Here is a 26782-nt window from a genome sequence, read left to right as displayed (position 1 = left end):
GGCAATATGACAAAATTATGTTTGGATTCCTGCGTGGGAGGAAAACTTTAAAGCTGCTTTGATCTGCAAATCAAGGGACAAATTCACTTTCACAGGATTCGGTGTAATTGGAAACTTTATTCTGGGGTTGGCTGATGGCTGAACTTGTAGGAGATCAAGGGACTATTTGGCAAGGCGCCCTTGAAGGCTGGTGTGGAGGGTTGATAGAGATTGGGGTGCTTAGCTGCCTGGAAGGAGAACAAGGTGTAACAAGACGGTCAGGTCAGCGAAGATCAGCGAAGATGTAAAAGAAAAAAAGGGATGCGTGTACAGAAGCAAGGGAGTAAGAAAAGTGAAAGAGAAATATCAGAGATGTCAGAGAGGAGATAAAAACAGAAGTGAGAACATCAAAAAGAGGAATGGATGCCCTTGGCAAGAGGAGCTGATAAAGGGAACTATTTTGAGAAACATTTGAGATTTTTCTGACAAGAAAATGGAAGCTATTCCTGGCTTAAGGAGTTGTTTGTTTTCAAAACTTGCATAACTGCTCTCTCTTCAATCATATCTGAATTCTCGTTACTGCCTGTTTAATTGGCAAAAGTCACTGTAAGTTTATATCAATTGCATTGTTTATTAGTGGGATTAATAATGCCCACAGACAATGAGATATACGGTTAGGAGAACATGGGTTTTAGACTCAGAAGGGTGTGGGTTCATGTCTCAGTTCGGCAGCTCCAGCACAACTGCCACGTCCTCTCTGTAAATGAGGACGATGCTGGAGCGGTGTTAGGGTGAGGACTGGCAATAAGGACTGCAAAATCCAGCAGGTGGCAAGAGCTCAATTCATATCATCGGTTATTATTTTTTATTGGTATTATTTAACCCAAAGACAGGGTGTTTGGCCAGATTATATCTGGAGTCCTCTTTCAGCTTTATAAGATTCCTCAATGATTTGGATGTGATGTAGAAATGTTGAGGTTTTTCTGATCATAGATTTTAGACTGGGAGATATCTTCAAGATAATCTCATTTGTATCCATGTTTTTTTCAATTTATACATAACAAACCACCCCAAAATTATTTTTATTTTTATTTTTATTTATTTATTTTTTTGAGACGAACTCTCACTCTGTTCCCCAGGCTGGAGTACAGTTGCATAGTCTTGGCTCACTGCAACCTCACCTCTCAGGTTCAAGCAATTCTCCTGCCTCAGCCTCCCGAGGAGCTGGGATTACAAGAGTGCACCACCACGCCCGGCTAATTTTTGTATTTTTAGTAGAGACAGAGTTTCTCCCTGTTAGCTAGGTTGGTCTCAAACTCCTGGCCTCAAGTGATCTGCCTGTCTTGGCCTCCCAAAGTAGTGCTGGTATTTCAGGTGTGAGCCACTGCTCCCGGTCTCACCCCAAAATTTAAAGGCTTAAAACTACTTTTGTTTATTAGCTTAGCATTCTATGGGCTAGCCATTTGGGCTGGACTCAGCTAGGTGGGTTGCCTGGGATCACACATTGGGCACCACTATGACAGCTTGGCTGGGTCTGGATGGTCTAAGATGCCTTCACCCACATGTTGGGTAGGTGGCAATGGCTCTCTGCTGGGCCTCTTTCTGTGCATGGTCTCATCCTCAAGGAGACCAGCCCAAGCTTCCTTACACAGAAGTCTCAAGGTCTCAAGAGGAAGAGAGCAGAAGCTGTAAGATACATTGAGGCCTGGATTCAGAAATCTCAGTTTCACTTCCACCATATTCTATTGGTTTTAGCAAGTGCAAGTCTGGCCCAGATTCCAGGAGGAGGTGAAGGGAGGTGCCTCTTACAGCAGTTGTCCTGGGTCAGTCTCACTTCAAAGGCCAGAACTCTTTCTGTTTTGCTTCCTTGGTAATAGTATACACAGTGCCATCACTGACTACCCGAACCTTGAATTTTCTGGTTGTTGACTGTACCTGTTCATCCACTTTCCTGACAACCACTAAGAAAGAGGTTAAAGAGATCTCGCCTCAGCCGGGTGCGTTGGCTCACACCTGTAATTCCAGCACTTTGGGAGGCCGAGGCAGGTGGATCACGAGGTCAGGAGATCGAGACCATCCTGGCTAACACAGTGAAACCCTGTCTCTACTAAAAATACAAACATTAACCAGGCGAGGTGGCGGGTGCCTGTAGTCTCAGCTACTCGGGAGGCTGAGGCAGGAGAATGGTGTGAACCCGGGAGGCGGAGCTTGCAGTGAGCCAATATCGCGCCACTGCACAACAGCCTGGGCAACAGAGCGAGACTCCACTGCCAAGGAGTATACCTCCAGGAATGATAGGAATTGTAGAGGAATTCTTTGCAAACAATCTACCCATCATTTATTCCTCTTCGACAAGTGGGGAAAGAAAAACCAAGAAAGTTAAATATTTGGCCAAGATCACCCAGCTAGAACCTGACACTACTCCTGGGCTCTGTCTCCTATCTGATAGTACCTCAAGAATGGGCCAGGGAGGGTTTAATTAACAAGGAGCAAACAAGTGGGGCCAACGAATTACTTACAAACAACGACTGGGAGATAAACGGACAGCTATCATTTACTTTTTTTTTTTTTTTTTTTTTTGAGGCGGAGTCTCGCTCTGTCGCCCGGACTGGAGTGCAGTGGCCGGATCTCAGCTCACTGCAAGCTCCGTCTCCCAGGTTTACGCCATTCTCCTGCCTCAGCCTCCTGAGTAGCTGGGACTACAGGCGCCCGCCACCTCGCCCGGCTAGTTTTTGTATTTTTAGTAGAGACGGGGTTTCACCGTGTTAGCCAGGATGGTCTCGATCTCCTGACCTCGTGATCCGCCCGTCTCGGCCTCCCAAAGTGCTGGGATTACAGGCTTGAGCCACCGCGCCCGGCCTAGCTATCATTTACTGAGCATGTTCTAAATGGTTAGTACATAATTAATTTGTCAGGGAGAAAAGATGGGCACAAAGCCTTGCTCAGAATAAAGACAGACAAAAGTGACAAGCAAAGGTCAGCAAGGACTAAGCTGGGAAAGACAAAGAGGAGGGGGAGGTGGGTGTCATAACTCAAGGCTGGAAATAAAGGAAAAATAAGTTTAACTCAGGAATAGGAATATAAGAGGAGTGGCGTATTCAAGAGGTGCTAAGGTGAAATCCAAGGCAGCATTTCGCAGACAGATTCATGTGAATGAAGAAAGGACATTTTGACTTGGAGCAGAGGGCTGGGCCTCTGGCCCAGCAAGAAAAGACCTGATTTAATTTAATCAAGTTGATCAGCCTCAGGGTAAAACAAATTAGAAGTGTAGACAACAGTCCCTTGTGATATGTTGAGTCAAGCTGGACTAATTAAGCAGGCAAGCTGTGTATTAGTAATTTCCCTGTATGTATGTCATTCTCAACCCTGAGGTTCTCATTGGCATAAAGTGGACTGTACGTCCCAATTGCCCAATTGGTGCTGAATATATAACAAGCCCACATGGAAGAGGAAGAGCCTTGTGCAGGCTGGTTATAAAGTTGGTTGAATTCTGCTTACAAACAAATGTTATCTTTGTCAAACTGGGACTAGCGGGAATAGAAAGTACTGTCCTCAAGATTCATGTCACCGCATTTCCACTTTATGTTTAGATTTTTTTCTTATTTGCTAATGTCAAGCTTATTTGATGGTTTTTTTAAGTAAATGAACGAATCTAGACCACTGATTTTATAATTGTTGTGCTCCTTTTAGTACCAGAAGCTCAGTAAACCATTGTAAATGTACAAACTAAACTTCCTGGGGATCTTGGGTATGTAGGGTTAAAAAGATGAATTACAGGTACCCAGAAAGTTTGAGTTTAGACTTTTATGTCATATTTTCTCTTCCGGGTCACCCTTACATCAAAGGCCAAAACTATTTCTGTGTTGCTTCCTTGATAATAGTAAACATGATGCCATTATTGACTACCTGAATCTTGAATATTCTGGCTGACGACTGTACCTGTTAATCACTTTCCTGACAGCCATCCCTGGAGTCATCCTTGCAATATTTCTGCTTTAAAAATATTTGAATTTCTTCAAAATCTTGCCCCCTTCATGTATCTGCATGCCACTACTGTCTGAATTTCATTTCTCACTATCTTCAGGAAACAAATACTAGCATAAACGTATCCACGGATTATTTATATTTTACTTCCAACAGCGCTAACCAGAGTAGGGTTTGTATAGCTCAACATTCAAAATTTAATCAAAATGAAAGTCAATCTCATCACAGTAAGACGATGATCAAAAACAGGAAAAAAAAGTCAAAAACTTTCTTATTTAAAACACATAAGAAAAATGAGCTTTTTTAAATTAAACATTTCTTATTCCAATAAAGAACTCTGAGACACTGAGTTGTTTTTTTTTTTAAAGATGGAGTCTCACTCTGTCACCCAGGCTGGAGTGTAGTGGCGCAGTCTTGGCTCACTGCAACCTCCCTCTCCTGTGTTTAAGTGATTCTCCTGCCTCAGCCTCCTGAGTAGCTGGGATTATAGGCACCCACCACCAAGCCTGGTTATAAAGTTGGTTGAATTCTGCTTACAAACAAATGTTATCTTTGTCAAACTGGGACTAGCGGGAATAGAAAGTACTGTCCTCAAGATTCATGTCACCGCATTTCCACTTTATGTTTAGATTTTTTTCTTATTTGCTAATGTCAAGCTTATTTGATGGTTTTTTTAAGTAAATGAACGAATCTAGACCACTGATTTTATAATTGTTGTGCTCCTTTTAGTACCAGAAGCTCAGTAAACCATTGTAAATGTACAAACTAAACTTCCTGGGGATCTTGGATATGTAGGGTTAAAAAGATGAATTACAGGTACCCAGAAAGTTTGAGTTTAGACTTTTATGTCATATTTTCTCATGTATTTTTTGTATTTTTAGTATTTTTATTTTGTATTTTTAGTAGAGATGGGGTTTCGCCACGTTGGCAAGGGCCTGGTCTCGAACTCCTGACCTCAGTGATCCACCTGCCTCAGTCTCCCAAAGTGCTGGGATTACAGGCATGAGCCACCACACCCGGCTAAGACACTGATTTATAAATTGACAAAATATACAATTGCCAAATCACAAAGTATAATTACTAAACAGACCTAAAGGAAGAGTTCAAGCCTTCCTATTATCAAAGAAATGTAACATATTTTATTAAACAAAGAAAATAAAGATTCTTGAAAAGAAAAATAATTACTCACAATTATAAATAGTACCACCAAAATATTAAATTAGAAAAATAAAAATACTTGAAATAATACCTTGTCTTCTAAGGATGCCTAGTGGCAGACTTGTACTTTGCTGGCATAAATGATATTGGTGTAGCTATTTTGGTAGTATGTATAAAGAATGACAAAAAGGGCTAGGGTCTGTTGTTCATGCCTGTAATCCCAGCACTTTGAGATGCCAAGGTGGGAGGATCAATTGAGGCCAAGAGTGAGAGACCAGCCTGGGCAACAGAGTGAGAGCTCTATCTCTACAAAAAACTAAAATATTAGCTGGGCATAGCAGTGTGCAACTGTAGTCCTAGTTACTCAAGAGGTTGAAGCAAGAGAGTCATCTGAGCCCAGGAGTTCGAGGCTGCAGTGAGCTGTGATGGCACCACTACACTCCAGCCTGGACAACAGAGTGAGACCCTGTCTCTAGAAAAAATAAAATTTAACTTTAAAAAAAATCACAAAAATGTTTTGACTCTTTGGCCCAATCATTCTACTTTCGTGTCTGACAGACACTGTAAAAATAGAAAATGCACAATAATATTTATTACAGCAATATTTATAAAGAAAATTCTCAATGTCCTGGATGAGGAGAATAATAAATAAAGGATGGAAAACATACTAGCTTGAATATTAGGCAAATACTTAATGATTGCTCTGAAGATGAGTGATGTTAAATGTGTTATTTAAGTTTCGGTAATGTTAAGTTTTTCCAGTGTTAACTTTTGGGTTTTTAAAGATTATATATGCATGATATCTGTAAGTGGCATCTTCTTTTTTTTTTTTTTTTTTTTTTGAGACAGAGTCTTATTCTGTCATCCAGGCTGGAGTGCAGTTGTGCGATCTCAGCTCACTGCAAGCTCTGCCTCCTGGGTTCACGCCATTTTCCTGCCTCAGCCTCCCAAGTAGCTGGGACTACAGGTGCCTGCCACCACGTCCAGCTAATTTTTTTCTTCTTTTTTTTTTTTTTTGTATTTTTAGTAGAAACAGGGTTTCACCATGTTAGCCAGGCTGGTCTCGATCTCCTGACCTCATGATCCACCCGCCTCAGCCTCCCAAAGTGCTGGTATTACAGGCGTGAGCCACTGTGCGCAGCTTGTGAGTGGCATCTTCTATGCACTTCTGTAAATCAGAAGTCTAGGAATCTTCCTTGATGTGTCTCTACCCCTACTCCCCAAAACGCCATTACTTGGGGGTCACTTTTCACCTTAAGTCACCCTGAACGCTTTCCACTTTTCTCCAGCTTCCCCACTACCATCCTGGTCCAAGCACACACCTCTTTCTTTTAGATCCTACAAGTATCCCGACTGGTCTCCTGCCCTCCACTGGAATCTACTCTCTACCTGCAGCTAGGATGATCTTTCAAAAATGCAAATCCAATGTGTCTTGCCCCTGCTGAGCCATCATTGTTCCATGACCAAACACCAAACCGCAGAACCTTACCCCTAATGCTATGTTATCTAACAGCTGCCTCTCTTTCTGCTTTACTTGGGCTTCTTCTCTGTCCCCGCACTCCAGCTACACAGGCCTTATTTCAATTCCTTCCTTCTTCCCTGGGTGCATTTGTTGCTCTACAGAGGCTACCCCTCTGCTTGGAAAGCTCTCTCCCAGACCCTTCTGCCATGACCCTTTGGCCTCATCCTTCGTCCTTCATTCTTCCAGCCCGATGTCATCTCAGGGAAACCTTCACTGATGGTGTCTCAGCCCAGGTCCTTGTTATATGCTGTCTTAGCAACTATTTATTGGTTTTTGTTTTGTTTTGTTTTTTCCAGGCAGAGTCTCGCTGTGTCACCCAGGCTGGAGTGCAGTGGTATGATCTCGGCTCACTGCATCCTCCACCTCCCGAGTTCAAGCGATTCTCCTGCCTCAGCCTCCTGAGTAGCTGAGACTACAGGCGTGTGCCACCACACCCAGCTCACTTTGTGTATTTTTAGTAAAGATGGGGTTTCACCGTGTTAGCCAGGATGGTCTCAATCTTCTAACCTCATGATCCACCTGCCTTGGTCTCCCAATGTACTGGGATTACAGGTGTAAGCCACTGTGCCCAGCCTATTTACTATTTTTTTAGACCAGGTCTCACTCTTTTGCCCAGGCTGAGTGCAGTGGTGTGATCCTAGGTCACTGAGCCTCCAGCTCCTGAGTTTAAGGGATCATCCTGCCTCAGCCTCCTGAACAGCTGGGACTACAGGAGCACACCACTACACCTGGCTAATTTTTAAATTTTTTGTAGAAATGGGTTTTCGCTATGTTGGCCAGGCTGGTCTCTCACTCCTGGCCTCAAGTGATCCTCCCACCTTCCTTCCCAAAGCACTGGGATTACAGACAAGAGCAACCACACCCAGCCCTATTTACTTTTTTATTGTTTTCCCCCGACACACACCCCCACTTCAGCAGAATTTAAATCCTATGAAGTCAGGGACTTGTTCACTGTACTTTGCTCAGGGTTCAAATGTGTGTTGAGTGAATAAGTCATATTTACCATTATTTGTTACCTTATGTCAGTATTGTTATTGGATTCATACCTGTCTCTCCCACTAGACTGTAATCTCTCTAGGGTTGGCGCTCACCACCGTATGCCACCATTGTATGCCAGCATTTGCACCATAGAAGGCCTTCTACAAACGTATATTGAATATTATATATATACCTCAGCATCCCAAGTAGCTAGGGCCATAGGTGCAAGCAACCACATCTGGCTAACTGTTAAATTTTTTGTAGAGACAGGGTCTCACCATGTTGCCCAGGCTGATCTTGAATTCCTGGACTCAAGCAGTCCTCCTGCCTTGGCCTCCCAATGTGCTGGGATTACTGGTGTGAGGCACCACGCCCAGCCTGGATATATTTTATCACAATGGTGTGAGAAATGCAGTAGAAAAATCACACTGAAAGAGTAATATTGACTGTGTTCAGATTATGACAATATTACTGACTTCTTTCTGTCTCCAAAAAAAAAAAAAAATTGATGGAAAAGTGACAACACAAATAAAAATTCACAATTAAACAAAAAGAAGAAATAGCTCCATATATTGTAGATATTGTATAATAAAAAAGCTACAATAAAATGAAAAATAATAAGCTAAAAATAGAAATGATACCTATAATCTACTCTAAAACATCAGGTGTCTTCAGTTTTTTTTTTTTTTGGTGTCCCCTAAAGGGGGATCATTTTTACATAGCTACAATCATAGATAAATGTTGTATTTTCATTTTCCTGCTTCATGTTATGTCATGTGCATTTTCCCAGGATTCTATGTTGTCTACATAATTATTGTTAGCAACTCAGTTGCTCAGTTAAATTAATGCTCTTGGGGTGGGATTATTGCTGTAAGATAAATGTCCTGGAGTGGAATTCAAAGTGTATGAGGACTTTCAGGGAAATACAGATTTCTGGCTTCATTGGCCAGAAGACAGAAAAGAAGCAGGCAGTGGTGGATATGTACACAACCATGGAAGGAAAGCTTGAGGTATGATTAAGTAAACTGTGATTACCTTTAAAAGAGAGTCAGGGCTCAGCATGGTGGCTCATGCTTGTAATCTCAACACTTTGAGAGGCTGAAGTGAGAGGATCGCTTGAGGCCAGGAGTTCAAGGCAAGCGTGGGCAACAGAGTGAGATTCTGTCTCTACAAAAATTAGTCAGGGACAGTGGTCCCAGCTAAGGAAGGAGACTGCTACTACTCCTGCTGCCCTCCTCCCCCCACCTTGCCTAGTTCACAAGACAGGAGGAAAGAGAGAAATCAAAAAGAAAGAAACAAAAGTAAGATAAATAGCCAGACAACCTTGGCACCCAGCCCTAGGAGTTAAAAAAAAGTAATAATAATAATATCAACCCCTGACCTAAACTACTTGTGTTATCTGTAAATTCCAGACACTGTGTGAAAAAAAATTGTAAAACTTTTTATTCTGTTAGCTGATGCATGTAGCCCCCAGTCATGTTTCCCACGCTTGCTCGATTTATCACGACCCTTTCACGTGGACCCCTTAAAGTTGTAAGCCTTTAAAAAGGCCAAGAATTTCTTTTTCAGGGAGCTCGGCTCTTAAGACGCAAGTCTGCCGACGCTCCTGGCCGAATAAAAACCTCTTCTTTCTTTAATCCGGTGTCTGAGGAGTTTTGTCTGCAGCTCGTCCTGCTACACAGCTACTGGGGAGGCTGAGGCCAGAGAATCACTGGAGCCTAGGAGGTCAAGGCTTCAGTGAGCTATAATCACACCACTGCACTCCAGCCTGGGCAACAGAGTGAGACGTTGTTTATAGAAATAAATGCAGAAATAAAGAAAATGTGTAAAAAGAGAGTCAATATTACATCAAGCCTGTATGGGGGAAAATGTTGTTTATATGAAACATTTCTAAGTCAAGTAGCTTGACTGTCTCCTGAAACGAGACCGATGTTTTCAGAAACAGAGAAAGGTGGTGCCAGCTTTTGGGGAACTGACAATTAGGGAGGGCTCCAAGGAAGGGGAGGTCGTGTACAAATGTGGGTCATTAGTAAGTGAGGTGTTCATAAGTTAGAGGCAGCCAGTATTGGTTAGAAGCAGATACTTAGGATCTCTTAGTCTGCTCTGTTAGTAAATGAAGTAGCAATAGAGACAGGAGTACCAGGCATCAGAGGGCGGAAATGGCAAAAAATTTGCATTGAGGCACCAATGCAAATTCTGTAAGTTGAACATGTTGATTGCTGTCTAGTGCTTTGCAAAATGCAAGTCTGGGCAGGGTGACCTCTGGCTCCTTTCTCGAATATTTTATAAAATAGCAGTATCATAGCCCCAAGCAGGAGCCTGAGTTGCAGCCATCTCGGTTCATTGCCTTTTAACTCTAGATTTGCCACTTCACGGATATCTTGCTCTTCAGCTCCTTAGCAATACAAAGACCCTAACACTGTGCTTTACAGCAGACCCTGGATAAAGGATAACAGCTGCTGAGCCACACGGAATACTTTTCCAAGCAGCAGAATCTCCCAAGGTTGGAACCCAACAATTTGCTAACTTTTTCATTAGTGCTGTCTAAAAGCAACCACTCTATAAGCCTTGTCATCATGTTCTTCAGACTCCACTTTCTGCTCATTTTGCCTCCGTCCAGGAACATCTCCCTCTGAATTAGGGACCTCTCATTTCCAAACAGTTCTAGAGTCTTCCTTAAATAGAGCAAAATGATCTACTTTGAAAAAAAAGTATTAATAAATCACAACAACCGGTGATTTAATTAAGAACTTAAAGCAGCATTTTCATTTGAAAGAGAATTGGGCAGGAAAGGGGAGGACAGAAAAAAAAAGTAATAGGATTTCAGGCCACATGTTCTGACAATATGGGGCAGACACATTTGTGCACCGCATGGCTTTTCTGTCCATCTCAAATTATCCCATCTCTTACTACCTTTGCATTAGACCTGTGCTCACTCATGGGCTTTTGTGTTTTTGTGTGTAAAGAACTTCATTATCTAAGACCATTATATTCGGCAGGGTGCGGTGGCTCACGCCTGTAATCCCAGCACTTTGGGAGGCCGAGGCAGGGGTGATCATTTGTGGTCAGGAGTTCAAGACCAGCCTGGTCAACATGGCAAAACCCCGTCTCCACTAAAAATACAGAAATTAGCCAGGTGTGGCTGTAGGCGCCTGTAATCCCAGCTACTCAGGAGGCTGAGGCAGGAGAATCACTTGAACCTGGGAGGCAGAGGTTGCAGTGAGCCAAGATTATACCACTGCGCTCCAGCCTGGGTGACAGAGAGAGACTCTGTCTCAAAAATAATAATAATAATAATAAGAGTGTTACATTCAATAATTTCTTTTCTTCATGTTAGCTTTTATCTTTGACCACTGGATGGACAAGCAAGTATCCTATTTGTTACATTCACTGTTGAATCCATTGCCTACCTGGGGCCTCATAAACACTAAATTGATTAGCATTGCTCAATAAACATTTAATGAATTAACAAGTGAATGGATGAGTAATCAGAATGAGAATATTCTAGTTTCTGCATGTCATTAGAACATCTATCATTCAATTGCATTATTAGGTCAGGTTTTAGCACATTGCTTAATCCAGGTTGTCCTCATCAGCCTGATGATTAGTTTAACTACTGGCAAAAACTTTTACTTTGCCATCATATTTACAAGAATACTAAAAAAGAAAAAAAAAAAAGAATATACCTAAAATACACGCAGTGTTGAAAGGGAAATTCTGATTAGAGCCATTTTTTTTCTAGACTCATAGATAATGCTGCTCCTCCATTAGGTAAAGTTTAACCCATCACATGAATTGGCATTAGATGTGAATGAATTTAAAGAATGCATTGAGGCTGGACCAGGTGGCTCACTCCTGTAATCCCAGCACTTTGGGAGGCTGAGGCATGCAGATCGCTTGAGCTCAGGAGTTCGAGACCAGCCTGGGCAACATGGTGAAACCCTATCTCTACTAAAAATAGAAAAAATTAGCTGGGCATGGTGGTATGCATCTGTGGTCTCAGCTACTTGGGAGGCTGAGGTGGGAGGATCACTTGAGCCCAGGAGGTGGAGGTTGCAGTGAGACGAGGTTGTGCCACTGCACTCCAGCCTGGTGACAGAGTGAGACCCCATCTCAAAAAAAAAAAAAGTGCATTGATTTAAGGATGAGCTTGATGTTAAGAAAATAAAGACTGCGCTAATGTTTTTATTTTATTTCAGCAAACTTCAGAAGACAAAGAGGGATATCAGATGGCTTCAGGGAGTGACTGGTGAATGGTTTGAAGAAATTCAAAGAAAAAAGTTTTGTAATGAAACAGATGTTAGCCAAATGTTAAAACAACCACTTACATACAGGCTAAGGAAGGAGATGGCAAAAAACGGTAAGAAAAAGATTTTAGATTTAAAGTTGGTTTCTTTTTTTCTGTGGCATAGTATTGTAGATAATGGCCCAGTGGATCTCCAATGTAACCAATCCATGTTTAGAAATATTTTAAGGTCGTGCCGGGCGCGGTGGCTCAAGCCTGTAATCCCAGCACTTTGGGAGGCGGAGACGGGCGGATCACAAGGTCAGGAGATCGAGACCATCCTGGCTAACACGGTGAAACCCCGTCTCTACTAAAAACTACAAAAAACTAGCCGGGCGAGATGGCGGGCGCCTGTAGTCCCAGCTACCTGGGAGGCTGAGGCAGGAGAATGGCGTGAACCCGAGAGGCGGAGCTTGCAGTGAGCTGAGATCCAGCCACAGCACTCCAGCCTGGGTGACACAGCCAGACTCCGTCTCAAAAAAAAAAAAAAAAAAGAAATATTTTAAAGTCGTAAGCCACAAAAGTTTATAATACAATATACACTTTAAAAAAGGGAACTGAAATTTTACTGTAATAATGTCTTGGGGTTTCTTGTTTTTTGTTTTTTGTTTTGAATCGGACAAGATAGCATAGTGGGTAGGAATATAGACTGTGATGTCAACAGAGGCCTGGATTCAAATCTACTCTGTCTCTATTCATGTGAGTCTGTTCAGGTCATTTACTGTCTGTAAACCTCAGTTTCCTCATCTTTAAATGGATACAATGATACCTACACCTCATAAGGTGGTTATGAGAATTAAGTAAAATTATACATATAATGTATTAAGCTGGGTGGGGGCGGTGGCTCACAATTGCAATCCCAGCACTTTGGGAGGCTGAGGCAGGAGGTGGCAGGCGCCTGGAGTTTGAGACCAGCCCGGGCAACATGGTGAAACCTCATCTCTACAGAAAAATACAAAAGTTAGCTGGACGTAGTGGTGCCCAACTATAGCCCCAGCTACTCTGGAGGCTGAGGCGGAAGGATTAGTTGAGCCTAGGAGGCAGAGGTTGCAGTGAGCTGAGATCATGCCACTGCACTCCGGCCTGGGCAACAGAGTAAGACTGCACCTCAAAAAATAAATGAATAAATAATAAAATATTAAGCTGGAACAGGGTAAGCACTTAATAAATGGGATGACTATGATGAAGGGGGAGGAAGAAAAAGGGGAGGGGTGGAGGAAAGGAGAATCAGAGATCAGAGGAGAAGGGAGGGAAGGTGGTGGAGGAGCTGCCACACTTCTGGAACTTTGGTAAACTCCATGAATGAGTTCTAATAAATGCCTTCTATGTAGATTAAAAGGATACTAAAACTTGCTTTCACAGAGCTATTGTGAAGATAACCAAAGTGCACTAGAAACTATAATATACTAAAATAAAGTATCTTTTTACTGACGCAGAGTCACATTGACTACTTTTTTGCATGTTATTAACATTAGTAACATCATGAAACGTAAAAATAATTCTAAACTTCTATATTGATAATATCTTGCAACTCTCATAATAAACGTATCTATGTAAAAAGATTCATAGTTCAGATTTTTTAGATCACCCCCATACATACCCTCCTGACTTTTCCCTTGTCCTAAATTCCCCTAATATTTATAAAGTCAGCATGTCCAAAATCATTATAATATCATGGATTTTTAAAAATTTTATTTATTTATTTATTTTGAGATGGAATCTCACTCTGTCACCCAGGCTGGAGTGTAGTGACGCCATCTTGGCTCATTGCAACCTCCACCTCCCGGGTTCAAGCGATTCTCCTGCCTCAGCTTCCTGAGTAGCTGGGATTACAGGTGTGCGCCACAATGCCTGGCTAACTTTTTTGTATTTTTAGTAGAGATGGGGTTTCTCCATGTTGGTCAGGCTGGTCTTGAACTCTTGACCTCAGGTGATCCACCCACCTCAGTCTCCCAAAGTACTGGGATTACAGGCGTGAGCCACTGTGCCTGGCCAATACTATGGATTTTGTATATGTTGATGTTGCCTTTGAATTTTTAATACCCATATATTACCTATACATATATATTATATATAAACAGGTTGAATATCCGTTATCTGACATGTTTGGGACCAGAAGTATTTCTGATTTCAGATCTTTTTGGATTTTGAAATATCTGCATTATATAAACTGAAAAGTTGAGCATCCCAAATCCAAAAATCCCAAATCTGAAAGGCTCCAATGAGCATTTTCTTTAAGCATCATGTTGGTGCTCAAATTTTTTTGGATTTTGGAGGAATTTTGGATTTCAAGTTTTTTGGGTTTAGGATGCTCACCCTGTATATGTTACATGCAAACACATATATAAACCATGTATGTAGCAAATACATATCCACAGAGATAGATTTTGGAAACGAATGAAGAACAATCTAAATGACTTAATTTCCTTTTCCTTTACTTTCTTCAGTATAAGAAGTTATGTAGTATGTATCTGTCACCATTGTTATAAGGTACTGAAATAAAAACTTCTGAAGGACAGCATGGTTAAGCAACATGAGAATTGAATGGGGTCCCTGACTTCCTAGCTTGAGTGAGGAAGAACGCTGTATGGAATTTGATTCACAGTACACGTGGAAAGATTCCCTACTACTTGAGTTTTCTCTATGCGACAGAACCATCAGAGGCGCAGGAGAGAGGTTGTTCTGACTCCCTTAGTCCCTGAGGTCTTCATGTGAGGTTGCCTGCCCTGTTTCTAGTCTGCATAGAGGGAGAAAGTGACGTAAGAGCAGAGGCTTCATTCTTTCAAGTATATTTACTTGGAAATAATTGATGCAAAATTTTTACAATTTTTTTTTTTTAGATCCAATAGAATTACCTACATCAAGATCTAAAAATGTAACTAATCAAAAAAAGCCAACACCTTTTTCTTCCCGGATGAGCTTCAGGTCGTCATTTGCTTCCCTGTTCTCATTCAGGAAATCTGGAAAGGAGACTTCAAAGCTTCCATCGCTGGGACAGAAAGGGTGAGTTAAACTCAGGTCATGTTACGGCCCATTTGTTATCCGATATCAGAGGCCAGCAGCCTGTTTTGTGTTCAAAGTGTTTAATATTTGTTCTTAGAATTTCAATTCAACTGGTATTCATAACAAAGGAAATGGGACTTAGCTTGCATAGTGACAAAGTTCTTAGGAAACCATGAAATTTGGCTCACCTGAAATCCAACTTCTAACGAACTGCAGAGTGCGTTGGTGGTGCATTTGGTGAGTGATGGGTTAAATATTGGGAAATAGTGATTGTCAGTTTTTCCACTGCTCCAAGAGTCTGGCCTATGCCCTGGCCAGGAAGATATATTTAAATAAAAACTACTCCTTCTTTGCAGAGTATGTGTCCTGGTCACGTCCTGGTCATAAGGAGAGTTGGGGTATAAAGACTAGATGAGAGAAAATGTGAGACGAACAAAGAAACTAGAGAAAAATAGAATTCTAAAACAGAGGGAGGAAATGTGATTACTGTTACTAGAAATACTGAGGGTTGTTCCCATGTGTTTGCTCAGAATGTATAAGGTGAGGGAGGAGAAGCTTTTGGAGCAGTGGAAACTTAGTTCCAGATGGTTCCCAGTTTAGAACTGTGCAAATCAGTTCACTTGACTCAGTATGTTGTTGGATTACTTTGTGAAAAACAAGCAAGGTTATGCTTAAGTGCAATTGAGCTGACTGCTAAATATTTTCGGCATGTCTTCCTGGTTGCAAAGCTTCCCACCCTCTTAAGGTGTTGGCTTGGCACGTGATGTGTTCCGTGTGCCGTCAAACCACACGGTGTGTTGCAGCACTAAATAAAAGGTGTTGGAGGTCACTGTCGCTGAGAAACAAGAGGCAGCAAGCAGCTGGTGGGTCGTGTGATGAGGCTGCTGGATTTAGCAGACCACTGTCCTCCCCTCTTGGGTGAATGGAGGGTTTTTCACTTCCAGCTTTCACCCGAGGCTGTTTTTGTCTGATGAAAAACAGAGCTGACCGCAATGTAGATTTATGTGACCGTAGCTACCAGAGTCACTAGCAAGGAAATACTCTTCAAATAGGTGAGTCGTTTCTCTTTGTAAAAATTTTTGAGAGACTAGTGATTCTCACATTTGGGGGATTTAAAATTGAGAAAATGTTTCTTGCACAGTAAATATTTCTTTGAGGGAGAAGAAAATATTTCCACTGCACGGTACAGCTAGGATTTGTGATATCATTTGTATCCTACGTGATTTTCTTTAAGGTAGAATGTTGTATAGCTGAACCATCTAATATTAGTAAACTGGGAAAAGTTGAGGAACCTGTTAATTCTATGGGCAAGTTATTTCCAAGCTCATATTGCAAATTATTGCAAAGGTGGATCAAAGAAGATATAGATCTATAATCTTCATTCTGGGTATCATGTTTTTTGGTTACAGACCAAACTGGAAAACATTAAAACTCCTGCAACATTCTGTTTAGCAAATGTTCTTCTTAGATATCAAAATACTTGCAGCTGTCTTTTAACGGGGAGAATTGAAACATACACACAACATGCAGAAATAAAATAAATATCATCATTTAAGTATATTTATGTGTGTTTAGTAGTTTTCAGAATTTGTCATCTTCAAATACATTTTACTCTCAAAACATAAATGGAAATATTTAACATTTATCTTATTATTATTGATATTGATAAGTATTTATTATTTCTGCTGGTGCAGAATATAATTAAAGGCACTGGATTTTGCTCCTAAGAGGTTTCAGAAGATGACATATAAAAGCATGTCGTTTTTATTTTTAAATTTGAATGTGACCTAAATATTTGGATATGAATCCTATATGTGGGAGAAGAAGTGTTTATTAAAGGGGGCATTGTATTATGAGGAGGTGATATAAATCAGGTCATACATTATGAAGGGCTCTATAATCTCAGGTAGAACCTAACTTTCTTTGGCAGTGTTGATCTGAAATAGAAAATCAATCTGCAAAATGGACAGTGATTCAGGAGCTCCTCCTTACCTACAAGCACCCTGGGAGGGACTGACAAATGGCCCACGGACACACAGTCATCCTCTGCAGGCAGCAGTCAGGTTTCTACTTGCTGAAGCCATCAAGGGCTTGACTGTCACACTCAGTGCTCTGGAAAACAAATCAGTAAAGCAATTTAGAGGATCTTTTGCAAATCAGAGAAAAAGAATCAACACAAGGTGAAAGATAGCCTTCTGATCAGCACTTTAAAACGTGCTTATCAGAGACTTTTTTTTCTCTCTTTTTTAAGCTTTGGTTCTAACTGAGAAATGCACTGGGTAATAGGTAACCCTCCCCAGAAGAACATGGACTTCATCATTTCACCAGATTCACTTGTTCCCTTTAAGGCCTAGCCAATAATAGTATATGATATCTTCAAGCTCTGATTTCCTAATATCAGAGATAAAAAGCCATGGGAACACAGTGACTTGGTGAATTTGTAAAAAATGTAAAAAGAAAGGCCTGTCATGGCGGCTTACGCCTGTAATCCCGGCACTTTGGAAGGGCAAGGCGGAAGGATCACTTGAGCCCAGGAATTTTGAGACCAGCTTGAGCAACACGCTGAAACCCCATCTCTACCAAAAAGACAAATTATCTGGGCATGGTGGCGCAAGCCTGTAGTTCCAGCAACTTAGGAAGGTGAGGTAGGAGGATCACTTTAGCCTGGGAGGTGGAGGGTAGAGTGAGCCATAATCATACCGCTGCACTCCTGCCTGCGTGACAAAGTAAAACTCTGTTTCAAAATAAAAGCAAAAAGATTGACTACTTCTGCCTCAAATATGATTTGCTCCTCTTCTCAAACATATACACTTCCCAAATTATCCCATTATGATTTTAATCCTATTCGTAAATGATTGACCCTACTCCAACCCCAAGAAAAAAGAAAAATACTTTCCATTCATGTTTTAATGTATACCTTCCTAGCCAATAAATCCAAGAAAAGTATACATATACACATGTAGCTTTCCCTCAACATCTTCCTGCAAGTCATGTTTCCACGGGTCTTGTTCTGGGGTATCTAGTGCATGTAACGTGTGCTCAGCCCCTACCATAGAATTTCAGTAACTTTGTCATCTCACGAATGCCTTCCACAGGGCATCCAATGGTGTATGTCATCAGCTTATACATGCAGTCTTCTCAGCTGCCAAGCAGAATCTATAGTTGTTCCTTTCTTATTCCAGACCCCCAATTATTCCAGTGATGCCTTCCCTACTACGAATAAGTGATGTGCATTGCCCTTTGGATGCAAAGAGCTTTGGGGGATCCACCTAGCTACTCTCAGGCATGTCCAAATTTTCCTGACCCGTAGGGTGTACACAGCTCAGACAGTCCAACTGCAACCTCTAGGTTACATAAGTAAAAAGGTCAAATTCTATTTTGGAAAATTAAAAGAGCAGGTCATTTTTTTTTTTTTCCTGGTCTCTCTGTCTCTTGATCTCTCTCTGTTACCCCCCTCTCTCCTCCTCCCTCCCTCCTCCTTCCAAATGCTCTACTGTGTACTCTTGCTTGTTGCTAGTTGAGTGCCTATGTCTGAGTTGGAAGACACAGGAATCTAAGACACCTAGATTGCAGGAGAAGTCAGAGAAAGCAAGCTCCTTCTTTGGAAATGCTCCTTCTGTGATTCCAGGCATGGTGTCCACAGATAAATGGCAGCATTGTGGTGGCAAGAGGGAGAAACAAGACAAGGGGAGTGGTTTTGAGTTTTATCCTGGGTGGCTTATGGTTCCCAGCTGGTCTGATCGATCATTATTAGAATCTCATCAGCAATTGTTAAATGAAGACCGACAATCAGGCTCCAACCTGGTGCTTTTGAAGTAAGGTACAGGGAGCTTTACTTACTTATTTTTAATTCTCCAGAATATTTGGGTACTCATTCAAGTTTGGGAACTGCTGCAGCTTAGCTATCTCTCACTCTGGTAAGGGCTGTCAGAATTTTTGGCATAGGGGATAAAAGCCAGGTAATAGCTTCCCTTTCATTTATTTATCAAGCTTCTGTCCCACTCTGGATCAGACCCTATGTTAAGTGCTGGAAATCAAACAGTGAAATGAAAGCAAAGTCCCCACCTGGAGGATTTTATATTCTAGTAGGGAACACCATATTGCTGCATAGGTCAGGCAGGCAGCACGCCACAGAACTTTAGGATGTGCCACTTGCATCATGACCGTCATGGATTTGTACATGTCTTATGGCAATTTCCAGCAAATGACAGGAAGGGGTCTTGAGAAAGAAGTGCGCTTTAGAATTCACACAGGGATGCCATGTGGCCTAGCTGCCTAAGTAACAGCTGGGTACAGTGACAATTACAGTAGAAGGTGGTGAGTGCTATGGTGACGCATGATGTTCCTGCCAGGAAAAAATGTAGAAGCACTTAACTCAGACTAGAGGATCAAGATCCCTTCCTGGAAGAGGAGAGCTAATTTTTGAAAAACAAATAAGACTAAGCCAGGCAATTAAGAATCCAGACGCTGCACTTGGCAAAAGAAATGACATAAACCAAAGTGCAGAGAGTGGAGAAGGCAGGAGTTCATCTAGGTCACTGAAGTTCAGTGACCCAGTACAAGGTGAGGGCTGATAAGAGATAGGGGAGGAGAGGTTGGCAGACGCCACAACACAGGGGCCCTATATGTGCAATGCCCCTAAGGAGCTTGGCCTCATTCCTGCAGGCAGTGGGGAGCCATTAATACTTTTAAAATAATGCCACCCTTCTCCTTGTTTTGTACATATGACAGATAAAATCACCCAAAGCCAGTTCATCTGGACAAACACTAACCTTTTGGCATCTTTCCATGTGTGTGCGTGCATCCATTGACGGTTTTTAAACAGAGAAGTGACATAATTGGGTCTTCATTTTAGAGAGATTACTGTAGCTCAGTGGTTTGCAACCAAGCGTGATGTTGTCACCCAAAGGACATTTGGCAATGTTTGAGAACATTTTTGGGTCAGATGTGGTGGCCGCCTGTAATCTCAGTGCTTTGGGAGGCTGAGGCAGGATGCTCCCTTGAGGCCAGGAGTTTGAAATTAGCCTGGTCAACATAGTCAGGCTGCATCTCTACAAAACATTAAAAAATTAGCCAGGCATGGTGGCACACACCTGTAGTCCTAGCTACTTAGGAGGCTGAGGTAGCAGGATTGCTTAAGCCCAGAAGGTCAAGCTTCAGTGAACTGCGATTGTGCCTCTGCACTCCAGCCTGGGCAACAGAGCATGACCCTATCTCAATAAAAATAAAACATTTTTGTTTTCCACAACTGAAGAGGGGAGGGTGCAATTGAGATCTAGTGGGTAGAGGCCAGGGATGCTGCTAAACATCCTACAATGCTCACAACAGATCACCACAACAAAGAAACATCAACAGTGTAGAGACTGAGAAACTTTCTTCTAGCCGTATGCAAAGAATAGATGTGAGGCGGCAAAATTAGGCTCAGGGAGACCAAGTAGAGATTGCTAAGATAATGGTGGCCTAAACTAAGGTAGAGGCAAGAAGGAAGACAAAAGAATGGGCAGATTTGTACAAGATTTAGAATGTAGGCCAGACGAGGTGGCTCACATCCATAATCCCAGCACTTTGGGAAGCCGAGGCAGGTGGATCAAGCCGAGGTCAGGAGTTCATGACTAGTCTGGCCAACATGGTGAAACCCTGTCTCTACTAAAAATTAGACAAATTAGCCAGATGTGGTGGCAGGTGCCTGTAATCCCAGATACTTGGGAGGTTGAGGCAGGAGAATCGCTCTAACCCAGGAGGCAGAGGTTGCAGTGAGCTGAGATCGCACCACTGCACTCCAGCCTGAACGACAGAGAGAGACTCCATCTCAAAAAAAAAAAAAAAGAAAGAAAGTAGACTCATGAGAACCTAAGAAATGAATGTGGTGGGTAAGGAAGAGAGAGAAGTAGAGATGAACTGTCCACTCTGACTGAGCAAACTAGGTAGATAGATGATCATGAATAATATGAGGAAGAGCAGATGTGGTACAGATAAGGATGAATACACTCATTAATTTATTCAGCAAAACTGCCTGAAGAATACCATGTGCAGCACTGTGGGACAAAACAGGCCTTGCATTCCCAGGCTGTACTCTTGTGAGGACAACCAGAAGGAAGTAGAGAAACACACAAGAACAATGCTAAGATGGGGAAACTCCATACGCCACGGGAGCATATATGAGGGGTATGTCTTCTAGACAAAGTCCAGGTAGGTCTCCTGGAGAAAATGACATTTCTAGTGATTCTTCAAGTACGCGATAGTCAGCCAGGCAAAGAGATGGTAGAAAAGTGTTCTAGGCAAAACAACAAAATGTGCATAGGCTCAGAGGCCTATCTGATTTTCTACAGCAGGCTGGGCTTTCGTCGGCAGTGAGGGTGAGCGAAGCTTTGTTTGTTTTTGTTTTTTGTTTCATTTTGTTTAAATGGTCACACAAAGTTTTCATTTGCTAGCCTTGCTTCAAGAGAAACTGGCCAAATGATGAGGTTGATCATTATCTATTAATATTTTCATTACAGTCCTGTGTCATTGGGTTATAAGTAAAAATCCCAGGTCAAGCATGGTGGCTCATGCCTGTAATCCCAGCACTTTAGGAGATCAAGGCAGGTGGATCACTTGAGCCCAGGAGTTCAAGACCAGCCTGGCCAACATGGTGAAACTCCATCTCTACAAAAAAAAAAAAAAAAAAAATAACCAGTGTGGTGGTGCACTCCGGTAGTCCTAGCTACTCAGGAGGCTGAGGTAGGAGGATTGCTAGATCCCAGGAGGTAGAGGCTGCAGTGAGCCGTGATCATGCCACTGTACTTCAGCTTGGGCAGCTAGGCAAGACCCTGTCTCAAAAAAAAAGAAAATTCCCTATGGCAGAATGGATATAGGAAGGTGAGTTATGAGGCTGGAAAGTATACAGGAACTAGATCATACAGGGCTTTATGAATGCAGAAAAACATTTCAACTTTCACCTGAGAGCAAATGGAAGTCTGCAGGGAAGTGGCATGATTCAGTTTATATGGATCACTCTGAATAAAGCATAGAGGATTGGTTGGATTGGGACAAAAACCTGTACACAAAGGACAGTTAAGAGGTTATTACAGCAAAAAAGCCAAAAGATGATAAATGTCTTACTAGGGTAAAGTCAGGGAGATGTTAGAGATGTGGATGGGTTTGAGAGGGATTTCTGAGTTTGAATCAACAGGATTTGTTGATTAGGTGGATGGGGAGGACTGCAATGGAAGGAGGACATAGATTCTGTTTTGGACAAGTAGGATCTCAACGGCCTGTGGTTATCCAGGTGGAGGTCCTCCTCAGTGGGTAAAGTGTGCCCCACCAACACTTGGGGGGAAATCACCCAGGGTTCCAGTTAGAAAAGGATATTCTTGAGCTCCACTCAACTCTATTGAGTGAGAATTTCCGAATGGTGTCTGTAAAGGTGTGGAAATGAGAGAATATTAATGGAATTAATTTGACAAGTCTAGAGTACAGGTACCTGTGGAAGAGTGGAATGTGAGCAGATGAGACTTGAAGGGTACTGGATTATCCAGGAGTGTTTGCCAGGTTAAAGAAAGGCCTTATGTCATGTTAAGATTTTGATTTTTAAAATTTTCTTAATTTTTTGTATTTTTAGTAGAGACAGAGTTTCACCATGTTGGCCAGGCTGGTCTCAAATACCTGACCTCAAATGATCTGCCCACCTCAGCTGGGATTACAGGCGTGAGCCACTGCGCCTGGCCTCATTTTAAGATTTTGGATAATACTTTATTGTAAGATTTTTAGGCAGGGGATTGATAAGATCAAATTTGCATTTTAGACAGATCTTTCTATTGCTAGTGTGAAGGATGGAGAGGAGTCCAGAAGAGAAATTGTGAAAGTTGATGCTCAGGCAGAATGACTGGAGATGGAGAAGTGGGGATTAATGTGAAATATCTCAGATACAGCATCAATAGGACTTGTGTGTAAATGCAGAAGACAAGGTAACTTAGTATTCCTTGAAATGACCAAGTCCAGGGGGCTTTTACCAGCATAGTTTTAATGATACCACTGTTGCTTTTATTGACTCTCTAAGTGGAAACTCTTCACATCAGAAACATAAATTAACTTGTGGGAAGGCCTGGGAGTGGGTGCAGAGACTCTGGCCCCCCAAAACTGCTGAGTCCTATACTCTTCTACCCAAATCCACAGGAGCACACACAACCATGGCACTCTTAGGCAAGCATGTGTCCTTCCACTCGCTGCACACCCTCACATTTGGTGGTAGCATCCCAGCTGTGCTCTAGGCACCCTCTGGTCCTTTAGCTGCATCTCCCTCACACCTGCCATTCTCAGAAACCTGCTCCTGCTGCCCTCACTCCAGATCAGAAGGGGTGCCTGGTGAGCTGGTGAGTGTCAGACTGTGGGGAAGCACCGTGAGGCCTGTAGCCCAGCAGGATTCCGGAAAGAACCTTCACAGTCTGGCATGTAGTCCTGGCTCCAGGCATATTGGATTACTTGCCAGTCCCCGACCTCCCTTGCAGTGCCCCCATGTCCAAGCTTTTGCTCAGGCTATTCTTTAGCCTCTTGTACCACTTCCACTGCCATCTTCCTATTGCCTTCCCTGTTTGTCCCAGGAAGTGCTTGCTGGCTGGCCCCTCTGCATTTCCCATGCATTTTACTTATACCTCTTCATCGTCCTTATCAAGTCTTGACTTAGATTTTGGCTCTTTACATATCTGCTGTTTCCTAAAAGCTCTCAGAGAACAGGGTCCCTATCTGAGCCATATTTGTTTCCTCCAAAGAGCTCAACATAGTATGTAGAGTGTGGGAGGAAAACAGGCTCAATAAATGAGTATGGAAAAGAAGAATAAAAATAAAAGCAGTATTTAACTCCTAGATATTATTAGTAGATCCAGTATTTCAGAGTTATATGGAAACATCCATAGTTTTCATTTCAATTTCTGCTAAACTCTGAGCTAAACTGTAAAATGCATGTGGTTATCTTAAGGATATAAAATTATTTCATCTCCCAGGTTTTATGTTCAACTTTTATGAACCATGGAGCAGCTAGAAATTTGAATGGACAACTGTGCCTTGCCACTTTTAACTGATCTGTACCTAGAGACCCAGTTTCTTTAACTCTTGATCCCCATTACTGTTCTGTCAGTGGAGGAAAGGGCCTGATTTCATACAGAGCACTTAGTCATTATGGTCTATTAAATCTTTTTTTTTTTTTTGAGACAGAGTTTTGTTCTTTTTGCCCACGCTGGAGTGCAATGGCGCAATCTCAGCTCTCTGCAACCTCCACCTCCTGGGTTCAAGCAATTCTCCTGCCTCAGCCTCCTGTGTAGCCGGGATTACAGGCACCCGCCACTGCACCTGGCTAATTTTGTATTTTTAGTAGAGACGGGGTTTCTCTATGTTGGTCAGGCTGGTCTCGAACTCCTGGCCTCAAGTGATCCACCTACCTCGGCCTCCCAAAGTGCTGGATTATAGGCGGGAGCCACCACACCTAGACAGTCTATTAAATCTTGAATTCAGACAGAGAACCCCTTGGCATAAGACTATAGATTTAAAAGATTATGCCAGATGCAGTGGCTCATGCCTGTAATCCCAGCACTTTGGGAGGCTGAGGTAGGAGCATGACCTGAGCCCAGGAGGTCAAGGCTGCAGTGTACTGAGATCACACCACTGCACTCCAGCCTGGCTGTCAGAGTGAGATCCTGTCTCAAATAAATAAATAAAGATTAAAATTTATCTCAGTTCTGGGCCTAGGTCTTAAATTTGTCACCTTCTCATTGAATTTGAGAAAGCAACACAAATATTAAAAGAATACGTGTTCACAATGAGAACACCTGGACACAGGAAGGGGAACATCACACACCGGGGTCTGTCGTGGGGTAGGGGGAGCTGGGAGGGATAGCGTTAGGAGATATACCTAATGTAAATGATGAGTTAATGGGTGCAGCACACCAACATGGCACATGTATACATATGTAACAAACCTGCACATTGTGCACGTGTACCCTAGAACTTAAAGTATAATAAAAAAGAAAAAGAAAAAAAAAAAGAATACTTGTTTACTCCCAAAATGGTTTCCTAGTAAGTCAGGCATCTTTATAGAAGTAAACATCCTAAAGCAATGTTCGTTGTTGTGGTGGTGGTTTTTTTCTCTTTTTTAGAAACAAAATTATCTTATGTACTGTTAAATCTGGTCATTACTTAATTGCTCTTTAAAATAAAAATGCAAAGAAACAGAAAAGTTGTTTCCCATTAGGAAAAAAAGTCAGCATGCTGTGCTGGGTAAGAAAGAGGGCTCTGGGCCGGGCGCGGTGGCTCAAGCCTGTAATCCCAGCACTTTGGGAGGCCGAGACGGGCGGATCATGAGGTCAGGAGATCAAGACCATCCTGGCTAACATGGTGAAACCCCGTCTCTACTAAAAATACAAAAAAACTAGCCGGGCGAGGTGGCGGTGCCTGTAGTCCCAGCTACCCGGGAGGCTGAGGCAGGAGAATGGCGTGAACCCGGGAGGCAGAGCTTGCAGTGAGCTGAGGTCTGGCCACTGCACTCCAGCCTGGGTGGCAGAGCAAGACTCCGTCTCAAAAAAAAAAAAAAAAAAAAAAAAAAAAAAAGAAAGAGGGCTCTGACCAGGCACCATGACTCACACCTGTAATCCCAGCACTTTGGGAGGCCGAGGCAGGCGGATCACCTGAGGTCAGGAGTTCGAGACCAGCCTGGCCAACATGATAAAACCCCATCTCTACTAAAAATTAGCCAGGCGTGGTGGTGGGCGCCTGTAATCCCAGCCACTCGGGAGGCTGAGGCAGGAGAATTGCTTGAACCCAGGAGGCGAAGGCTGCAGTGAGCCGAGATTGTGCCACTGCACTCCAGCCTGGGCGACAAAGAGCAAAACTACGTCTCAAAAAAAAAAAGAAAGAAAGAAAGAAAGAAAAGGAAAGAAAGAGGGCTCTGGATCCAGACAGCCTTTGCCCAATTCCTAGCTCAGCAACTAACTGTGTATTCTGACTTCTCTGTACCTCCATCTTCTCATCTGTAAAATGGGAGTAGCCATAACGTCCATCTCAGTAGAGTGAAGTATCTAAATGAATTAACATGCACAAAGATCGAGCCTGACACAGAATAAACAGTGCAACAAACGTAGCTATTATATTTTATGTGTTATGTTGTGCTCAAATGCAAATCCACCAATATGTAATTTTTTCTAGGCTACCTGAGGGACAAAGATGTAAAGCATTGATTCTAAGCAATCATAGAAAACGGTTTCTATTTTTTTTCAATAATGCACTAACGAAGAAACATCTTTCTACGGTGAATTAGAAATAGATCTTCTCAAGATATCAAAATCTAATGGCAAATGTGCTGTTGATTTTTCCTCCTGGTAAAAGTTAGGCTCTTCTTCAAAGAAATCATTTCAAATTATTTCCACAGATGCGACGGCCACGCAGGACCTCCCGTGCCTGTGAGGGGAGCTGCTGTGGTAAGTAACCAGATAACTACCAGTTACTCTAAGAAATTCAGAATATATGTCATCCCAGGGTGGCTACCTATTTAAGTAGTATTCCCCTCGGCTCAGTTTTAAATTTATTTTAGAAGCTTGGATTTCTCCTCAATAGTTCACATTTTCTGAATTATATTTGGCTTCCAATTGACTTTGGTACTGGAATTCTCCGCCAGGAAGGAGTAAGGCCATCATGTTTCCACTCACGCCATCAGTGGCATCTCTGATATTTTACCATGTGTTGCTCCTGTACAGCCCTGAAGGGTTGGGCAGAGGAGGTGGCCAGAGGAGGAGCCACAGCCACGTTTGCCAGCCAGGATGGGTCTGGACCAGAACCTTTCTGAGTGTGGTTATCATTTGTACTCAAAGAGGAAGCCACTCATAGGTGCGATGCAGGAACAAGTTTGC

At 42.4% G+C, this 26782-nt stretch overlaps 1 protein-coding gene across 6 annotated transcripts in view; it reads left to right on the top strand.

The window, feature by feature from the left end:
- EXPH5 (exophilin 5) overlaps nucleotides 1–26782 on the top strand; it is a 94021-nt gene that overhangs the window by 48153 nt on the left and 19086 nt on the right. For 4 of the 6 annotated variants that reach the window (XM_033204146.1, XM_033204144.1, XM_033204143.1 and 1 more), the window contains 3 exons: nucleotides 11821–11981; nucleotides 14747–14909; nucleotides 26305–26353. In XM_033204146.1, the coding sequence (XP_033060037.1) occupies nucleotides 11821–11981; nucleotides 14747–14909; nucleotides 26305–26353 (373 nt within the window). Of the gene's footprint in view, nucleotides 1–11820; nucleotides 11982–14746; nucleotides 14910–15693; nucleotides 15962–26304; nucleotides 26354–26782 lie in introns of those variants that run through there. The other 2 variants (XM_033204149.1, XM_033204148.1) reach the window with 1 other exon arrangement.

Source organism: Trachypithecus francoisi, unplaced genomic scaffold (genome assembly GCF_009764315.1).
Source record: "Trachypithecus francoisi isolate TF-2019V2 unplaced genomic scaffold, Tfra_2.0 Lachesis_group8, whole genome shotgun sequence".
Lineage (NCBI taxonomy): Eukaryota > Metazoa > Chordata > Mammalia > Primates > Cercopithecidae > Trachypithecus > Trachypithecus francoisi.
This window is presented reverse-complemented; position numbering and strand designations above follow the sequence as displayed.